The sequence below is a fragment of the Pleurodeles waltl genome, chromosome 3_1, assembly GCF_031143425.1.
Source record: "Pleurodeles waltl isolate 20211129_DDA chromosome 3_1, aPleWal1.hap1.20221129, whole genome shotgun sequence".
NCBI lineage: Eukaryota > Metazoa > Chordata > Amphibia > Caudata > Salamandridae > Pleurodeles > Pleurodeles waltl.
In genome coordinates, this window is record NC_090440.1 from 904,119,742 (window position 1) to 904,140,704 (window position 20,963).

The window sequence follows — 20,963 nt, forward strand, 5'->3', positions numbered from 1 at the left end:
TTTGTATTCAAGGGAATACATTACCAATTCAAGGCACTGCCTTTCGGATTAACAACCGCACCAAGAGTCTTTACCAAATGTCTAGCGGTAGTCGCTGCACACATAAGAAGGCAGCAAATACATGTGTTCCCATATCTAGACGACTGGCTAATCAAGGCCCATTCGTTAATACAGTGCTCAAATCACACAAATCATATCATACAAACCCTCTTCAAACTAGGGTTCACCGTCAATTTCACAAAATCCAAAATTCTGCCGCGCAAGGTACAACAATACCTGGGAGCCATAATAGACACATCAAAAGGAGTAGCCACTCCAAGTCCACAAAGAATTCGAAATTTCAACACCATCCTACAACGCATGTATCCAACACAAAGGATACACGCAAAGATGGTACTACAACTCCTAGGCATGATGTCTTCATGCATAGCCATTGTCCCAAACGCAAGACTGCACATGAGGCCCTTACAACAGTGCCTAGCATCACAATGGTCACAAGCACAGGGTCACCTTCTAGATCTGGTGTTAATAGACCGCCAAACTTACCTCTCGCTTCTATGGTGGAACAACATAAATTTAAACAAAGGGCGGCCTTTCCAAGACCCAGTGCCACAATACGTAATAACAGATGCTTCCATGACAGGGTGGGGAGCACACCTCGATCAACACAGCATACAAGGACAATGGAACATACATCAAACAAAACTGCATATAAATCACCTAGAACTTCTAGCAGTTTTTCAAGCACTAAAAGCTTTCCAACCAATAATAGTTCACAAATACATTCTCGTCAAAACAGACAACATGACAACAATGTATTATCTAAACAAGCAAGGGGGGACGCACTCCACGCAGTTAAGCCTGCTAGCACAAAAGATTTGGCGTTGGGCAATTCACAACCAAATTCGCCTAATAGCACAATTTATACCAGGGATCCAAAATCAACTCGCAGACAATCTCTCTCGAGATCACCAACAGGTCCACGAATGGGAAATTCACCCCCAAATTCTGAACACTTATTTCAAACTCTGGGGAACACCTCAGATAGACTTGTTTGCGACAAGGGAGAACGCAAAATGCCAAAACTTCGCATCCAGATACCCACACAAACAGTCCCAAGGCAATGCCCTATGGATGAACTGGTCAGGGATATTTGCTTACGCTTTTCCTCCTCTCCCTCTCCTTCCTTACCTGGTAAACAAACTCAGTAAAAACAAACTCAAACTCGGGCAAGGCAACCCTGGTACACAACGCTGCTAGACCTATCAGTAGTACCCTGCATCAAATTGCCCAACAGGCCAGATCTGTTGACACAGCACAACCAAAAGATCAGACACCCAGATCCAGCATCGCTGAATCTAGCAATCTGGCTCCTGAAATCCTAGAATTCGGGCACTTACAACTTACCCAAGAATGTATGGAAGTCATAAAACAAGCCAGAAGGCCATCCACCAGGCACTGCTATGCAAGTAAATGGAAAAGGTTTGTTTGCTACTGCCATATTAATCAAATACAACCATTACACACAACTCCAGAACATGTAGTGGGTTACTTGCTTCACTTACAAAAATCTAACCTGGCTTTCTCTTCCATTAAAATACACCTTGCAGCAATATCTGCATACCTGCAGACTACCTATTCAACTTCCCTATATAAGATACCAGTCATTAAAGCATTCATGGAGGGCCTTAGGAGAATTATACCACCAAGAACACCACCTGTTCCTTCATGGAACCTAAATGTTGTCCTAACTAGACTTATGGGTCCACCTTTTGAACCCATGCACTCCTGCGACATACAGTTCCTAACCTGGAAGGTGGCATTTCTCATCGCCATTACTTCCCTAAGAAGAGTAAGCGAGATTCAGGCGTTTACAATACAGGAACCTTTTATACAACTACACAAGAATAAGGTCGTCCTAAGGACCAATCCTAAATTTTTGCCAAAGGTTATTTCACCGTTCCATCTAAATCAAACAGTGGAACTTCCAGTGTTCTTTCCACAGCCAGATACCGTAGCTGAAAGGGCACTACATACATTAGATGTCAAAAGAGCATTGATGTATTACATTGACAGAACAAAAAACATCAGAAAGACTAAACAACTATTTATTGCATTTCAAAAACCTCATGCAGGAAACCCAATATCAAAACAAGGTATAGCCAGATGGATAGTTAAATGCATCCAAATCTGCTACCTTAAAGCTAAACGACAGCTGCCCATTACACCAAGGGCACACTCAACCAGAAAGAAGGGTGCTACCATGGCCTTTCTAGGAAACATCCCAATGCAAGAAATATGTAAGGCAGCCACATGGTCTACGCCTCACACATTCACCAAGCACTACTGTGTAGACGTGTTATCCGCACAACAAGCCACAGTAGGTCAAGCCGTATTAAGAACATTATTTCAGACTACTTCCACTCCTACAGGCTGATCCACCGCTTTTGGGGAGATAACTGCTTACTAGTCTATGCAAAACATGCGTATCTACAGCGACAGATGCCATCGAACTGAAAATGTCACTTACCCAGTGTACATCTGTTCGTGGCATCAGTCGCAGTAGATTCGCATGTGCCCACCCGCCTCCCCGGGAGCCTGTAGCAGTTTGGAAGTTACCTTCAATTATTTATATATGTATCATCTCAACCTTAAATAGGTGCATACTTAGTCACTCCATTGCATGGGCACTATTACTACAATTCAACTCCTACCTCACCCTCTGCGGGGAAAAACAATCGAAGATGGAGTCGACGCCCATGCGCAATGGAGACAAAAGGAGGAGTCACTCGGTCCCGTGACTCGAAAGACTTCTTGGAAGAAAAACAACTTGTAACACTCCGGCCCAACACCAGATGGCGAGCTATTGCAAAACATGCGAATCTACTGCGACTGATGCCACGAACAGATGTACACTGGGTAAGTGACATTTTCATTTCCTATCCTAGATATTCGAACCCTCAACTGCTTACTGAAAGTGGAGAAGTTCAAGATGCTCACATTTGCTCAGATCTTGTTTGCCCTGGACCCAGGAGACTGGATGGTAGCATTGGATTTGCAGGACAGCTATTTTCACATCTCCATCCTGCTTGCCCATCAGTGCTGTCTGCAGTTTATGGTAAGCCACAAGCACTTTCAGTTCACTGTGCTCCTTTTTGGCCCTCGGGTGTTCACCAAGGTGATTGCTTTGGTTGCAGCTCATCTGTGGAGATCAGGTGTGCGAGTCTTCCCCTTTCTCGACGACTGGTTGTTGACGACTGGCTTGCCCCACACTCTCATCTCCAGACTACGGCAAATCTTCAGCATTCCCTGGGGTTAACTCTGTACGTGCCAAAGTCACACATGACTCCCTTTCAGACCCTCCCTTTCATCAGAGCTGTGCTGGACACAGTGCAGTTTCAGGCTTATCTGCCCGAGTGGTGAAAGCATGATATTCAGGTTATGATACTGATGTTTTAGCCTCTATCCTGGATTTCGGTGAGACTGACTCTAAGGCTGCTGGGCATCATGGCCTCCTGCATCCTGCTGGTGACACATGCAGGATGGCATATGGGGGCTGTGCAGTGGGACCTGGAGTTCTGGGGGTGGGGGAATCTTTCCAACATGGTCCAGATCTCGAAGGGAACTGCAAAGGACATGCAGTGGTGGCTAACAAACTGTGATTGAGTCTGAGACAGACCCAGTGTCCTTTCCACAACCAGATCTCACAGAAATATTAGATGCATCATTCCTGGGATGGGATGGGGTGGCGTCGGTGGAGATTAGAGCACACTAGTCTTCGGTGGAATCTGGACTCCACATCAAAATGCTGGAGCTCCATGCGATCCGACTGGCATTGAAAGCCTTCCTACCCTCCATCAGAGGAAGTCTAGTGCAGGTGTTCACGGACAACACCACTGCCATGTGGTACTGCAACAAAAAGGGCGGGGTGGGGTAGTGAACCCTCTGTCAAGAGGCACTGCATCTCTGGACATTGCTGGAACTGCAGGGATATCCCTGGTGGTTCAACACCTGGCAGGTTACCAGAACGCTAGAGCGGACAAACTCAGCCGTCGATGCCTAGGGGATCATAAGTGGCTTCTCCAACCGGAGGTGGCAATATGTCTTTCAGAAGTGGGGAGAGCCTTGGTTACATCTGTTCACCTCTGCTGAGAATGCTTAATGTCAGCAGTTTTGGGTGCTGGAGTTATCAAGGCAGCTCTCACTTTGAGACGCTTTTCGTGTCAAGTGGAGCTCAGGCCTCCTGTACACCTTTCCGCCCATACCAATCATGCCCAGAGTTCAGAAGAACACCAGGAATGATCTGGCCCTAGTCATCCTGACTGGGCATGGAGAGTCTGGTATCCCGAGATTCAGAATTCTAATGTTGATAGTCCAATCAGGCTGCCCCTTTGGGAGGATCTTATGTCGCAGCAGCAGGGGAGGATCCTCCACCCAAACCTGTCAACTCTTTGACTTCTCTCGTTGAGCTTGAGCGGCAGCAGTAGACTGTATATGCCTGCTGTTGGAAGCAAATTGTATCATATTGTACAGAAATGTCCAATGACCCATTTCTGCTTTTCTGTCTGACATCTTGCTTTTCATTCTTACCTTTGCCCAGCAGGGCTCTGCTTTGGGCACTCTAAGGGATGATCTGTCTGCTCTGTCTGCTCTGTCTGCCTTCTTGCAGCTGCCTTACCAACCCTCTTTGTTCAATTGTACCCAGATTTTTGAAGGGTCTTTTTCATATGTTTCCCCCTTCTTCCTTTATCATGCCTGTAAGGAAATGCCTCCTTGGCATGGTTACCCCCTGAATTTTTGCCTTTGCTGATGCTAAGTTTTGATTTGAAAGTGTGCTGAGGCCTGCTAACCAGGCCCCAGCACCAGTGTTCTTTCCCTAACCTGTACTTTTGTTTCCACAATTGGCACACCCTGGCATCCAGGTAAATCCCTTGTAACTGGTACCCCTGGTACCAAGGGCCCTGATGCCAGGAAAGGTCTCTAAGGGATGCAGCATGTCTTATGCCACCCTGGGGATCCCTCACTCAGCACAGACACACTGCTTGCCAGCTTGTGTGTGCTAGTGAGGACAAAACGAGTAAGTCGACATGGCACTCCCCTCAGGGTGCCATGCCAACCTCACACTGCCTATGCAGTATAGATAAGTCACCCCTCTAGCAGGCCTTACAGCCCTAAGGCAGGGTGCACTATACAATAGGTGAGGGCACCAGTGCATGAGCACTGTGCCCCTACAGTGTCTAAGCAAAACCTTAGACATTGTAAGTGCAGGGTAGCCATAAGAGTATATGGTCTGGGAGTCTGTCATGCACGAACTCCACAGCACCATAATGGCTACACTGAAAACTGTGAAGTTTGGTATCAAACTTCTCAGCACAATAAATGCACACTGATGCCAGTGTACATTTTATTGTAACATACACCCCAGAGGGCACTTTAGAGGTGCCCCCTGAAACCTTAACCGACTATCCGTGTAGGCTGACTAGTTCTAGCAGCCTGCCACACACCAGACATGTTGCTGGCCACATGGGGAGAGTGCCTTTGTCACTCTGTGGCTAGTAACAAAGCCTGTACTGGGTGGAGATGCTTATCACCTCCCCCTGCAGGAACTGTAACACCTGGCGGTGAGCCTCAAAGGCTCACTCCCTTTGTTACAGCACCACAGGGCACTCCAGCTAGTGGAGTTGCCCGCCCCCTCCGGCCACGGCCCACTTTTGGCGGCAAGGCCGGAGGAGAGAATGAGAAAAACAAGGAGGAGTCACTGGCCAGTCAGGACAGCCCCTAAGGTGTCCTGAGCTGAGGTGACTCTAACTTTTAGAAATCCTCCATCTTGCAGATGGAGGATTCCCCCAATAGGATTAGGGATGTGCTCCCCTCCCTCAGGGAGGAGGCGCAAAGAGGGTGTACCCACCCTCAGGGCTAGTAGCCATTGGCTACTAACCCCCCAGATCTAAACACACCCTTAAATTTAGTATTTAAGGGCTCCCCTGAACCTAGGAACTCAGATTCCTGCAACCTAAGAAGAAGAGGACTGCTAAGCTGAAAAACCCTGCAGAGAAGATAGACACCAACTGCTTTGGCCCCAGCTCTACCGGCCTGTCTCCCCCCTTCTAAAGACACTGCTCCAGCGACGCTCTCCCCAGGGACCAGCGACCTCTGAATCCTCAGAGGACTGCCCTGCATCTAGAAGGACCAAGAACTCCAGAGGACTGCGGCCCTGTTCACCAAAGACTGCAACTTTGTAACAAAGGAGCAACTTTAAAACAACTTGCGCTTTCCGCCGGAAGCGTGAGACTTGCCACTCTGCACCCGACGCCCCCGGCTCAACTTGTGGAGAACAAACACTTCAGGGAGGACTCCCCGGCGACTGCGAGACTGTGAGTAGCCAGAGTTGCCCCCCCCCCCACCGACGCCTGGTAAACACTCTACACCTGCAGCCCCAGGGCCTGAAGGATCCGACCTCCAGTGCAGCAGCGACCCCCACGTGGCCCTCTCCCTTGCACAGGTGGTGGCTACCCCGAGGAGCCCCCCCCCCCCCCCCCCGCCTGCCTGTATCGCTGAAGAGACCCCTTGGTCTCCCATTGAATCCTATTGAAACCCAGCGCGTGTTTGCACACTGCACCCGGCTGCCCCGTGCTGCTGAGGGTGTACTTTTCTGTGTGGACTTGTATCCCCCTCAGTGCCCTACAAAACCCCCCTGGTCTGCCCTCCGAAGACGTGGGTACTTACCTACTGGCAGACTGGAACCGGGGCACCCCCTTCTCCGTTGAAGCCTATGCGTTTTGGGCACCACTTTGACCTCTGCACCTGACCGGCCCTGAGCTGCTGGTGTGGTAATTTTGGGGTTGCTCTGAACCCCCAACGGTGGGCTACCTTGGACCCAAACTTGAACCCCATAGGTGGTTTACTTACCTGCAAAAACTAACAAACTCTTACTCCCCCCAGGAACTGTTGAAAATTGCAGTGTCTAGTTTTAAAATAGCTATATGTGATTTATGTAAAGACTGTATATGCTATTTTGCTAATTCAAAGTTCCTAAAGTACCTACCTGCAATACCTTTCATTTGAAGTATTACATGTAAATCTTGAACCTGTGGTTCTTAAAATAAACTAAGAAAATATATTTTTCTATACAAAAACCTATTGGCCTGGAATTGTCTTTGAGTGTGTGTTCCTCATATATTGCTTGTGTATGTACAACAAATGCTTAACACTACTCCTTTGATAAGCCTACTGCTCGACCACACTACCACAAAATAGAGCATTAGAATTATCTCTTTTTGCCACTATCTTACCTCTAAGGGGAACCCTTGGACTCTGTGCATACTATTCCTTACTTTGAAATAGTGCATACAGAGCCAACTTTCTACAATGCCTGAGTGGGATCTTAATTTAATTCTCTCATTCTTGATGTGTGCTCCCTTCGAGCCTCTGCGCAATTGTCACCTCAGGCTGCTGACCTTCGAAACAGTCTTTCTTGAGGCAATTACATCAGCCAGGAGGGTGAGTGAGCTGCAGGCTTTATCTTCAAGCCACTGTTCTTCTCTGTTTTTACAAACTGGTGATGTTGGTGTTGGTGTGAAGAAAGGTCAGTGGTGCAGAAACAGACCATCTCTCTATGGGTCTTTATCAAGGCGTGTTACGTATTGACAAAGAAGCAGCCTCCTGAAGGCTTTTGAGCTCATTCTACAGAGCTAAGGCTGCAACCACTGCATTAGCATGTAGAGTCCCTGTACGGGGCATCTGCCAGGCAGCAACGTGGGGTTCCCTGCACACATTTTCTAAGCATTTTCTAACATTTTCTGGACTGTCTGGTCCGCAGGGATAAGCATTTTGCCCTTTGGGTCCTACAGGACTTCTTAATCTGACTTTGTTTGCAGACCCACCACTGGGGATCATATTGCTTAGGTATCTATTCAAAGGTGAGGTATCTGCGGCTAGAAATCTCTATCCGATAAACAGGTTACTTACTTTTGGTAACTCATTATCAGGTAGAGACTATGGGGACCATTTTGACCTTGTGGTCTCACCACCAATAGGCTTGCGGTGCATACCCTCACATTGAGTGTGGCCTCCGCCAACCTGCTACATCTCCACTCATACTTCAATGGCAGTCGGAACCGCGGGCCAGAGATGATCATCTCCTTCCCGGCGGTCGACAGAAGACCGCCGGCGGTATCAGGAGCCGGCCTTCCGACATGGTTTCTGCGGCAGTAGCACTGCCACGAAAACCATGTCAGAAAGGCTGCCGGTGACAGGGAATTTCTTCCCTCTCACTGGTAGATTGCTTATCCCCCCCCCCCCCCCCCCCCAGCAAGCACTAGACCCCTTCTTCCCCCAACCCTCTTTAGTCACAGCGCGCCCCCCCACCCCTCCTTCAGCCACAGCGCCCCACCCCTCTGCATATATGCACACAGACACCCACAAGCACCACTGATTCACGCATCCACACACTCATTCACAACATTCATACACCTATTCAAACATGCGTACTCAAAATCATACAAACTTGCATGCAGACACGCACTAACTTCAACATTCAGACATGCATACAATTACGCATTCACACATTTATGCACACACGCAGACACCACACACTCATACACGCACACACAACACCCCTCCCTCCCTTTCGGATGATCACCTTACCTGTTCCGGGGAGAATGTCATCTGGGAGGGAACGCGAAGGGGTGCTTCCACCGCGGGCAGCGCCCCGCCGGCAGGATACCGCCAGGCTGTATTATGGCCCATAATATGGCGGGCGGTGTCCTACTGGTGGGGCGGGGCCACTGGTGGAACCGCTAGAGCACCTCCGCCAGCACAACTACTGCTGGATTTCCCCCAAAAGTGTGGCGGAAATCTGGCAGTACCCATGATATAGTGGGCGGGTCTCCTGGCGCCCGTGGCTTTGGCGATCTTCATGGAAGACCGCCAAAGTCGTAATGAGGGCTTTGATCTAGCCGCAGATTCTTTACTGACACACCCACCCTCTCAACTCTGCAAACATATTTTTTGGGTCAGGGCTCGTCCCTTTTAGGACCCTAGTTTGGACACACTAGTGTCAGTGCACTTCAAGGCTCTGCTTTTCTGGCATGAAGACATGGAAAGTAAATGATGCCAGCAAGCCAAGATGGTGCCCATATAGGTGAAGCGAACGTCCCTGCCGGTGCAGATAACGCGGACACAAAATATTTTGTGAGCAGTACCCCTGGGCAGGGCTACAGCTCAGGAAACAAATTCTGGTATCTGCCGTTAGATATAGTCTCCACCAGATAAGGTGTTACCAAAGGTAAGTAACTTGTTTATCTTTGATCTAAGTTTTGAAAGCTCTGACTATTATTCTAAAAGGTCAGGTAGGGGGGATGAATTACAAAGTGAACTGTATACATAAAGCTCACTTTTTAAACTGGAGAGTTGCAGCTATTGAGCAAACGATTTTAAGTTTGTTTATGATTCAACTTTGTCTTTTTTTTTCTTTTTTAGAAACGCTGGGTGGCAGTCCTTTCCCAGGCGTACCCAACACTTGCCTTTCATGCAAGTCTCACAAATCCCTTTGGCAAAGGAGCTTTCATTCAACTTCTGCGACAGTTTGGCAAGGTAGGCACCAGAGAAATGGATGATGGTTCTTTTGATTACTAATTCTGTAATTCAGCATAATGTGGGTACAAAAGTGACTTACAAAATTGAGTTCAAATCGCTATTGCTCTTTTCCCAAGAAACTTTTTCATTATACAGCACTGGTTATCTCATAGATATGCAAATGTTTCTTGATAGTACTTGTTGCCAAATTGAGATTCCTCAGTACATTAATAACACAGCAGATTTGAAACACTTTAAATAGCCACTTTATGTTTTTTTAGCCATATCGAAAGACTTGGGCCCAAGCAAGCCACTGTAGCCTACTCTAGATTCTACATTAGGGCTTGTAGTAGAAAATCAGTTTTGCTGTCTCTACCCTTTGATTCACAAAATCACAGGATTTGCTGTCACAACAGTGCTTTACGATTTGCAAACCCCCTTTTGCAACTCAGAAAAATCTTTCTGACTCTAATCATGAGTTCTACAACTCATTCTGAACTGTAATTTTGAAGGAACATGAAAGGGGCATTCCTTAACTGTGAAGCACAATGAACTGTGCCAATGATTTGTGGCCACATTTACTATCACAGACAATTGATCACACTCTGATCCTTGAATGTCCACGGGGGCTGCTATCACTGTGGGACTTTGTGATTGTGCTGGGTGACCTCTAGTGGAGGAGAGGATGTTAAGGAAGCATACTGTTGACCTTTTATTTTTTTGTTAATAAGCAGCACTTGCTCCTTTCAATTTGTGAATGCAGATGTAGGGATGGAGGTCATCTGTTACTTGCAAGCCACCATTACTGCATTAGCAGCCAACAATAGAGAAGGTCGCAAATGCAGACTGTCCTAATTACTCCTTGCGCAGGTCATTTTGTGACCCTTTGCCTGTGGACAGTTGCAATGCAACCTCTTTGTACATAGTTTGCATCACAAAATTGCCTCCATTTTCGCAAACCAGTCGGTGTGCTGTTTGCACATCCAGGTTTGTAAATTGGCATTAGTACATCGGACCCTAGATTCTTTAACTGCACAGTAAGCTATGGGCTCCAGCTTATCTTTTCAAACAATGGAAGTAAAATGTGTTTAGTTATCATCTTCTTCTGCAATGTTAAACTGCTGTCAGGATGGAAACATTAGGAAACTTATCTATGCAGTGTAGCAATTGTCTGGGTACACTATGGAGATAGTACAGGCGACCCCTATTGGCTTACAGGGTTTAAATTAATATCCCTAAACGCTCTCATCTGATATAGACATCTAGCCGCAAATTCCTCAACTTAGAATCCTCCCCAGGTGCCAGCCTGGATCTGGGAACTTTCTTCCCTTAGTACTTCTGGACATCAGCAGAGGGCATTGTGTGACTCCATAATGATGTCGTCCGCCGGATGTGACTTAAACAGAGTCCATATGGAACACTGATCTGGAGATGGTTCTTCTGGCAGTTTTTTGGCCTCCTTCAATGTTTTCATCATATTCGGAATAGTTTGCTTCTTATGTCTTTGGGATTTTAACCCTGTGGGACCTGTGGACGGCATATGTTGGCTACAGATCTCCATTCATTGTGCACCATGATGTCGAGGACAGCTGCTCCAGGCAGCAACTTCGTCCGAAGGTTCTTCGTGAGCATAGGATGTAGCATGTAGCAGCGCAGATGGCAGAGTCTTGGTCTTCCTCTTGCAGGAAATCTCCTTCTCAGTCTAATGTCCGGTCACTCATACACTCAAGAAGTTGCTCTTGTGGACGCCGATCTCCATCCAAAGATAACTCGTGTAGACGGTTGAGGCCTTTGCATTTATCAACCTCACCGCACTCGACCTTCAGTCATTAATTTGCTGAGGGGATGTGGTCAGGGTCTGCCCCACACCTTCTTCCTTTTCTGGAGATGGTGCGACTGTGGACCAGATGCGTGCATATTATTCTTCTCTGCATGCCATCTTTGGTCAGCCACCTTCCTCTGGAACGCCTGTTGGTCCCAAGGAGGTGTGCAGTGCCTTGCCTGTGCCCACGCCGGCAGAATCACCCTCGGCTTCAGTTAGGCCTGCAACATCCCTTGATGCACCTATATGGCACCAGTGCACAGCCCTTTGGGGTTCCCACCTTTGGCACTGATCAAAGTCGACTCCCACTCTCCATCTGACGTTGATGACGACTTTGAGGCTTTGCCTTCTCGACACCAGTCGACGTCTGGAACAGTGCCATTCCTTCCTCCACATGACTCCATAATCCTTGCATGCGTCCACTCCCACTTCACATGACATGTCATTCGAATACTAACATTTCGTATGTGAAAGCCATTTGGCCGCTGCTTTATTTGCATTTGTTACAGTACCCCTCCTCATACGGCCCAAACAAAACACATTTTCTTGTCACAGGTCATAAATCATAACTTCCTGCTTGCGGCACTACTGGTCCCGAGAATGCCCTGACTTTGCGGGCCTCTGCCACTTATAGGGTACAACTGCATTGCGGACACAATTGAAATGTTGAACGGCCTCCCCATTGGCCAGCGCTTTGCGACACTTGTGTTAGTCTTGGCGGCTAGCCTTGCGCCACCCCCCATTTCCGGTCCCACTTTGGGGGGGGGGGGAGGGAGTTTGGGGGGGGTGCTGCTTGCCCCCCACCATCTTGCCCTCGCATCCTCGGGCCACCTTTGCCAGGCCTTGGCGCTGTTTACTTGTTTACTGTTTGCTTCTGAGCATCCTGCAAGTGCGGGCCTCTGCCATTCCTGTTCTTGCTGCAGGAGATGGCGGTGACGTGGTATTTGAGTCTGGGCTTAATAGGGAGGACAGCTGGTTGTCTGAGCTGGCTACTGCTGATGGCTTGGATTCTTCTCCAGCCTTGGGGCTCTTTTCCACTTATGGACTTGCTACGAAGCAAGTTCCTCTTTTGCAGACATGCTAAGGAGGATTGGGGAGGTGTTTGGTCTAACCCTTCCCTTGATGTAGTTGACTTCAGATCCTTTAATTGATATACTCCATCAAAGCCAGACCGGGGTTGAGCAGGTGTTTACTTATAGCGAGGCACTACATGATATCTTGTTGGGTGCTTGGGCTAAGCCTGCTTCAGGGTCCCTGGTTGCTGAGTATACATTCCACAGGCACCGCCTTGCGCAGGGTGATCCACCTTGTTTGCTCAGACATCTTACTCCTCGCAGTTTTGTGGCACAGGCTCCTTTAAATTTCTTTGATATAGAGTACCTTCCCCAAGCTCCTCCAGATAGTGGGTCTAGGGCTCTAGATGTCTGTGGCAAGCGTATTTTATCCTCCACAAGTTCTGATCTACGTTCTGTGAACACGCCTTGTGTCCTTGGACGTTTCTCTCTTTTGTTAAGGGCCTCTTTAGCAAACAGCCTGCCCTAATTTCCATATGAGGTCAGGAGTACTCTTCTATAATTCAGGACGGGCAGAATGCAGCTAAATGAATCATTCGCTGCTGCATGGATTCCACTAACTCTTGAGGGTTGAGCTATGGCTTTCTCAGTTGCACTTAGTCGCTGTGCCTGGTTACGTTCCTTAGGGTTCTCAATGCCTATCCAATCTACATTACTGGATGTGCCATTTGATGGTGCCCATTTATTTGATGCACAGGTTGACTCGGCTATGAGACATTTTTGAGACAGGAGGGGTGGTGCACTCAGTTAACCTGGTTCCTTTCTCCACCCTTTGGCGTCTTCATCATTCTGTGCTGTTACCTGTTCTTCAGTGGCCTTGTGGCTTTCAGTTATCCCATTGTGCTTCCTTGGAATGCCTGGTTGGTGTTCCTTCTTTCCAGGTGCTAAGTGCCCTGGCTTGTCAATGCAATAATGTGGTGCTCTGACACCCATTGGACTTTTACATGCCTGATGTTAAAGGCTTCTTTCTTTATCATTAATACTTGAAGTAAAGTAATGATTTTTGATTCACGTTTGGTCAATGTTGCTCAATTAGAGAGTATACTTTATAACACACCCGATGTAAGGTGATATCATTTGCTTCATTCTGAAGACAAGCCTCTGCTTAAGTCGTTACCTGTCTGATACATATCATACTCTAAGTGGAGTATGTATATCCTATGTTAGTATGCTAAAAATCAGTTATACCTGGATTCACCTTTTATTGGTTTTTTTTTCCCATTCTCTCAGGGCAGACAATGTTACCAGCTCTTTAGGTTTTCCTTACAACTGAGAGTATTGGTTACTCTGTCCCCTTGTACTTTCACATAGGTTTGCTGTTGTACTTAACTTTTTGATGGGTAAATTTTTCTTTTTCTTCTGTTATCAATCTCTTCTTCAGCATTGCAGACCTTCTTTGTTTTGGTCTTACAGTGTTCTATTAAGTATTCCTTGCAGGGTACGTATTTTCTGCACTTTGATGTAGACTTCTATAGTGTCGACCTGTTCTTTGAAGATTCTTCTTTCTTTCCCTGACTTCGGTCAGTCCATAATACGTCCTTAAAGAGATGTTTTTCTTTGTCAATTTTTCTAAGTCTATTGTGTAGACTTCTTGTTCTTCAATTCTTTTAGAGTTCTTTTACATTTGTTGCACTTGCATGCAATACTTCCCTTTTGGAGGGATTTTCCCCCTTATTAGGGATACTTCATCTTCTCTATGAGACTATTATATCTTTCATATTACATAAGGTTTATTATTTATACCTCATAGGTACTATTGCTTTGACTTTACATGACTCTTTTGTTGTAGTTGAGTTGACACTTGCAGGCGTGTTATTGTTGCACGTATTCCTTCACTTTGAATCAGGAGTCCCCAGTGGACCAGTGGTTAAGATCTCAGACCTTCAATCTGAAGGTTGAGGGTTCTAGTCTAAGTGTGTCAGCAGTTACTTCTCATTAAGTGACAGACATATGTACATCTATGTGTGTGTATGTATGTGGGCACATGTTGATATATACATATGTTCGATGGCATGTGTAGCTGCAGATACACATGCTGTGCACAGTCCGCCATCTGGTGTTGGGCTCGGAGTGTTAAAGTTGTTTTTCTTCGAAGAAGTCTTTTCGAGTCATGAGACCGAGGGACTCCTCCCATTTCGACTCCATTGCGCATGGGCGTCGACTCCATCTTAGATTGTTTTTTTTCCGCCATCGGGTTCGGACGTGTTCCTTTTTGCTCCGTGTTTCGGGTCAGAAAGTTAGTTAGAATCTCTGAAAAAAACGTCTGTATTGTTTGCGTTCGGTATCGGGTTAGTTAGAACAAATCGACACCGAATTCTGAAGATCTCCGGTGGCCCTTTGGGTTTTTTTTGATCCCCCGTCGGGGCCTGGTCGGCCCGGCCACACGTGACTTCAAGGCTGATGGAACGGACCCCATTCCGCTTCTGCCCAAAATGCCATAACAAGTATCCGTATACGGATCAGCATCTGGTCTGTAACTTGTGCTTGTCTCCCGAGCACAAGGAAGATACTTGTGAAGCCTGTCGAGCGTTTCGGTCGAGAAAGACATTAAGAGACCGAAGAGCCAGAAGACTGCAAATGGCGTCGACGCCGACAGGACAAGAGCGTTTCGAAGAGGAAGAAGAAGCTTTCTCCATCCACGAGTCGGACTCTGAAGAGCTCGAGGCCGAAGAAACGCCAAAAACCGTGAGTAAGACGTCGAAACATAAGACTCCCGAGAAATCAGCAAAAGCCCAGGTGACGCCACCGCCAACAGGCCATGGCTTAACCCGGAAAATAGGTGACCGATCATCGGCACCGAAAAAGGGCACGCTTGTGGCGAAGTCATCCGACTCAGGTCGAGATACCGCCACACAGCAACCTCGGACCCAAGACAGCGGCTCCGAAAAAATTCGGCACAGAGACAGCGGCACCGAAGAAGTTCGGCACCGAGACACCACGCCGGAAATAAAAAAGGTTTCTTCTGAGCCTAAAAAGACATCCGAAAAAGTTTTGGTTCCGAAACATCCAGCCTCGGAGCCGAAAACAGGTTCCTACACAGAGGAACAAGGATTAACTTCCCAAATGCAAAAGCATAGATTCGGAGAGGAACTTGAAGCTGTAGAGCCAGACTATACACAAAGAAGGCTCCACATTCATGAGGACACAGGGAAGATAACCACTCTTCCCCCAATTAAAATAAAAAGAAAACTTGCCTTTCAACAAAAAGAGAAACAGCCACAGGCAAAAGTGGCAAGGAAAACAACTCCACCACCGTCTCCACCACCATCAATACATGCATCACCAGTAACAACTCCACCACTGATGCACTCCCCAGCTCATACTACAATGAGTCAGGATGATCCTGATGCGTGGGACCTTTACGACGCCCCAGTATCAGACAACAGCCCAGACGTACCCTGCAAGGCCGTCGCCACCTGAGGACAATACATCTTACACACAGGTGGTCGCAAAAGCAGCTGTTTTTCACAACGTCACCTTGCATTCCGAACCAATTGAGGATGACTTTTTGTTTAACACCCTATCATCCACCCATAGCCACTACCAAAGCCTACCTATGCTCCCAGGAATGCTAAAACATTCAAAACAAATCTTTCAAGATCCTGTTAAAGGCAGAGCCATAACTCCAAGGGTGGAGAAAAAATACAAGCCACCGCCAACAGATCCCGTTTATATTACAACGCAATTGACACCGGACTCCGTAGTTGTCGGGGCAGCTCGTAAGAGAGCAAACTCTCATACCTCAGGGGACGCACCACCTCCAGACAAGGAGAGTCGTAAATTTGATGCTGCGGGCAAAAGGGTGGCAGCTCAAGCAGCAAACCAATGGCGCATTGCCAATTCACAAGCACTTTTGGCAAGATATGATAGAGCTCATTGGGATGAGATGCAGCATTTCATAGAACACTTACCCAAAGAGTTCCAGAAAAGGGCGCAAGAGGTGGTGGAAGAAGGACAAAGTATCTCAAATAATCAGATACGGTCTTCAATGGATGCAGCAGATACGGTTGCAAGGACAGTAAACACTGCAATAACAATAAGAAGGCACGCATGGCTGCGTACTTCGGGGTTCAAGCCGGAAATTCAACAAGCCGTGCTAAATATGCCCTTTAATGAACAGCAGTTGTTTGGGCCGGAAGTCGGCACTGCTATTGAGAAACTCAAGAAAGACACTGACACAGCCAAAGCCATGGGCGCACTCTACTCCCCGCAGAGCAGAGGCACTTTTCGCAAAATACCTTTTAGGGGAGTGTTTCGAGGTCAACCAACAGAAACCACAACATCACAAGCAAGGCCCACTTACCAGAGCCAATATCAGCGGGGAGGTTTTCGGGGGCAATATAGAGGGGGCCAATTCCAGAAGAATAGGGGAAAGTTCCAAAGCCCCAAAACTCCTCAAAATAAACAGTGACTTACAAGTCACACAACCCCATCACATAACACCTGTGGGGGGGAGACTAAGCCAATTTTACAAACATTGGGAGGAAATAACAACAGACACTTGGGTCTTAGCAATTATCCACCATGGTTATTGCATAGAATTTCTCAAATTCCCTCCAAACATCCCACCGAAAACACACGGTATGTCAAAACAACATATAGACCTTCTAGGACTAGAAGTTCAAGCATTGCTACAAAAAGAAGCAATAGAATTAGTACCAAAACTGCAGATAAACACAGGAGTTTACTCACTGTACTTTCTAATACCCAAAAAGGACGGCATTCTGAGACCAATACTAGATCTCAGAACACTAAATACCTACATCAAATCAGACCACTTTCACATGGTTACATTACAAGACGTAATCCCACTGCTCAAACAACAAGACTACATGACAACACTAGACCTAAAGGATGCGTATTTCCATATACCAATACATCCTTCACACAGAAAATACCTAAGGTTCGTATTCCAAGGAATACATTACCAATTCAAAGTGTTGCCATTCGGAATAACAACTGCGCCAAGAGTTTTTACAAAATGCCTGGCAGTAGTAGCTGCACATATCAGAAGGCAGCAAATACATGTGTTCCCGTACTTAGACTGGTTAATCAAAACCAGCACGCTAAGACAGTGTTCACAGCACACAAAATATGTCATACAAATCCTCCACAAACTAGGTTTCTCGATCAACTACGCAAAGTCACACCTTATGCCGTGTCAAACACAGCAATACTTAGGAGCGACAATCAACACAGCAAAAGGGATTGCCACTCCAAGTCCACAAAGGGTTCAAACATTTCACAATGTAATACAGGCCATGTATCCAAAACAAAGGATACAAGTCAAAATAGTAATGAAACTGCTAGGCATGATGTCTTCATGCATAGCCATTGTCCCAAACGCAAGGTTGCACACGCGGCCCTTACAACAGTGCCTAGCATCACAATGGTCACAAGCACAGGGTCAGCTTCTAGATCTGGTGTTCATAGACCGCCAAACATACATCTCGCTTCTATGGTGGAACAGTATAAATTTAAACCAAGGGCGGCCTTTCCAAGACCCAGTGCCACAATACGTCATAACGACAGATGCTTCCATGACAGGGTGGGGAGCACACCTCAATCAACACAGCATCCAAGGACAATGGGACATACATCAAAGACATTTTCACATAAATCACTTAGAACTGTTAGCGGTCTTTCTAGCGCTGAAAGCATTTCAGCCCATAATAACTCACAAATACATTCTGGTCAAAACAGACAACATGACAACAGTGTATTACTTAAACAAACAGGGAGGGACACACTCGACACAGTTGTGTCTCCTTACACAAAAAATATGGCATTGGGCGATTCACAACCACATTCGCCTAATAGCACAATTTATTCCAGGGATTCAGAACCAGTTAGCAGACAATCTCTCTCGGGATCACCAACAAATCCATGAATGGGAGATTCACCCCCAAATACTAAACACTTACTTTCAAATTTGGGGAACACCTCAAATAGATCTATTTGCAACAAAAGAAAACTCAAAATGCCAAAACTTCGCATCCAGGTACCCACAGGATCAATCCCAAGGCAATGCTCTATGGATGAACTGGTCAGGGATATTTGCGTACGCTTTTCCCCCTCTCCCGCTCCTTCCATATCTAGTAAACAGGTTGAGTCAAAACAAACTCAAACTCATACTAATAGCACCAACATGGGCGAGGCAACCTTGGTACACAACACTACTAGACCTTTCAGTAGTACCTCATGTCAAACTACCCAACAGACCAGATCTGTTAACACAACACAAACAACAGATCAGACATCCAAATCCAGCATCTCTGAATCTAGCAATTTGGCTCCTGAAATCCTAGAATTCGGACACTTAGACCTCACACAAGAATGTATGGAGGTCATAAGACAAGCTAGGAAACCTACCACTAGACACTGCTATGCAAATAAGTGGAAAAGATTTGTTTATTACTGCCATAATAATCAAATCCAGCCATTACACGCATCTCCAAAAGATATAGTAGGATATTTACTACATTTACAAAAATCAAATCTAGCTTTCTCTTCCATAAAGATACATCTTACCGCAATATCAGCTCACCTGCAAATTATTCATTCAACTTCATTATTTAGAATACCAGTCATAAAAACGTTTATGGAAGGCCTAAAGAGAATTATACCACCAAGAACACCACCTGTTCCTTCATGGAACCTCAACATTGTCTTAACACGACTCGTGGGTCCACCATTTGAACCCATGCATTCTTGTGAAATGCAATACTTAACGTGGAAAGTTGCGTTTTTAATTGCCATCACATCTCTAAGAATAGTGAGTGAAATTCAAGCTTTTACCATACAAGAACCATTTATTCAAATACACAAAAATAAAATAGTCCTACGAACAAATCCAAAATTTTTACCAATGGTAATCTCACCGTTCCACTTGAATCAAACGGTAGAATTACCAGTGTTCTTCCCACAGCCAGATTCTGTAGTTGAAAGAGCACTACATACATTAGACATCAAAAGAGCGCTAATGTACTACATTGACAGAACAAAACTAATTCGAAAAACAAAACAACTATTTATTGCTTTTCAAAAACCTCATACAGGAAATCCAATTTCTAAACAAGGCATTGCTAGATGGATAGTTAAGTGCATTCAAACCTGCTATATTAAAGCAAAGAGAGAGCTGCCTATTACACCAAAGGCACACTCAACCAGAAAGAAGGGTGCTACCATGGCCTTTCTAGGAAATATTCCAATGAACGAAATATGTAAGGCAGCAACATGGTCTACGCCTCATACATTTACCAAGCACTACTGTGTGGATGTGTTAACTGCACAACAGGCCACAGTAGGTCAAGCTGTACTAAGAACATTATTTCAAACTACTTCAACTCCTACAGGCTGAACCACTGCTTTTGGGGAGATAACTGCTTACTAGTCTATGCACAGCATGTGTATCTGCAGCTACACATGCCATCAAACGGAAAATGTCACTTACCCAGTGTACATCTGTTCGTGGCATTAGTCGCTGCAGATTCACATGCGCCCACCCGCCTCCCCGGCAGCCTGTAGCCGTTTAGAAGTAGATCTTGTACATTTGTAAATATATTACTTTAAACTTCATTATGTACATACGTATTCACTCCATTGCATGGGCACTATTACTAGCATACACAACTCCTACCTCACCCTCTGCGGGGAAAACAATCTAAGATGGAGTCGACGCCCATGCGCAATGGAGTCGAAATGGTAGGAGTCCCTCGGTCTCGTGACTCGAAAAGACTTCTTCGAAGAAAAACAACTTGTAACACTCCGAGCCCAACACCAGATGGCAGACTGTGCACAGCCTGTGAATCTGCAGCGACTAATGCCACGAACAGATGTACACTGGGTAAGTGACATTTTCCTTACTTGGCACTACACTCCTATGTCAATAACTATGTGTTTTACGCATTTTGATGATGTTTTTATTATACTTGCCACTTTTCCTGGGGTCGAGTATTTCATATGCCAAATGATTAGTCTTGTCCTTTTCATTGGGGTCAACTGTCTGTTTTCTCTGCACGAGACACCTTATTATGTTTACCTTTTGATCCCATTCTCATTGGGATATACTTTTCTATGTTGGGAGGTTCTGCTCCTTGGCTGGTTATGTGGCCCTGTGTTCCAACCGTGTGGCAATTACGGTCTAAGTCTAGGGATGGATACGTGTATATCCCCGGCTCAGTTCTTGGTAATATCCTGCAATTGTGGGTAGTCTTTCTGTAAGGAAATGCCTCCTTGGCATGGTTACCCCCTGACTTTTTGCCTTTGCTGATGCTATGTTTTGAATTGAAAGTGTGCTGAGGCCTGCTAACCAGGCCCCAGCACCAGTGTTCTTTCCCTAACCTGTACTTTTGATTCCACAATTGGCACACCCTGGCATCCAGATAAGTCCCTTGTAACTGGTACCTCTGGTACCAAGGGCCCTGATGCCAGGGAAGGTCTCGAAGGGCTGCAGCATGTATTATGCCACCCTAAGAGACCCCTCACTCAGC

General features: G+C 46.2%; 1 protein-coding gene across 1 annotated transcript in view; it reads left to right on the forward strand.

The window, feature by feature from the left end:
* The window catches only part of GNL2 (G protein nucleolar 2), a 359,926-nt gene that overhangs the window by 104,050 nt on the left and 234,913 nt on the right, over positions 1-20,963 (forward strand). Inside the window, exon 8 of the mRNA XM_069223882.1 lies at positions 9,481-9,594. Coding sequence (XP_069079983.1) covers positions 9,481-9,594 — 114 coding nt within the window. The remainder of the gene's footprint in view (positions 1-9,480; positions 9,595-20,963) is intronic.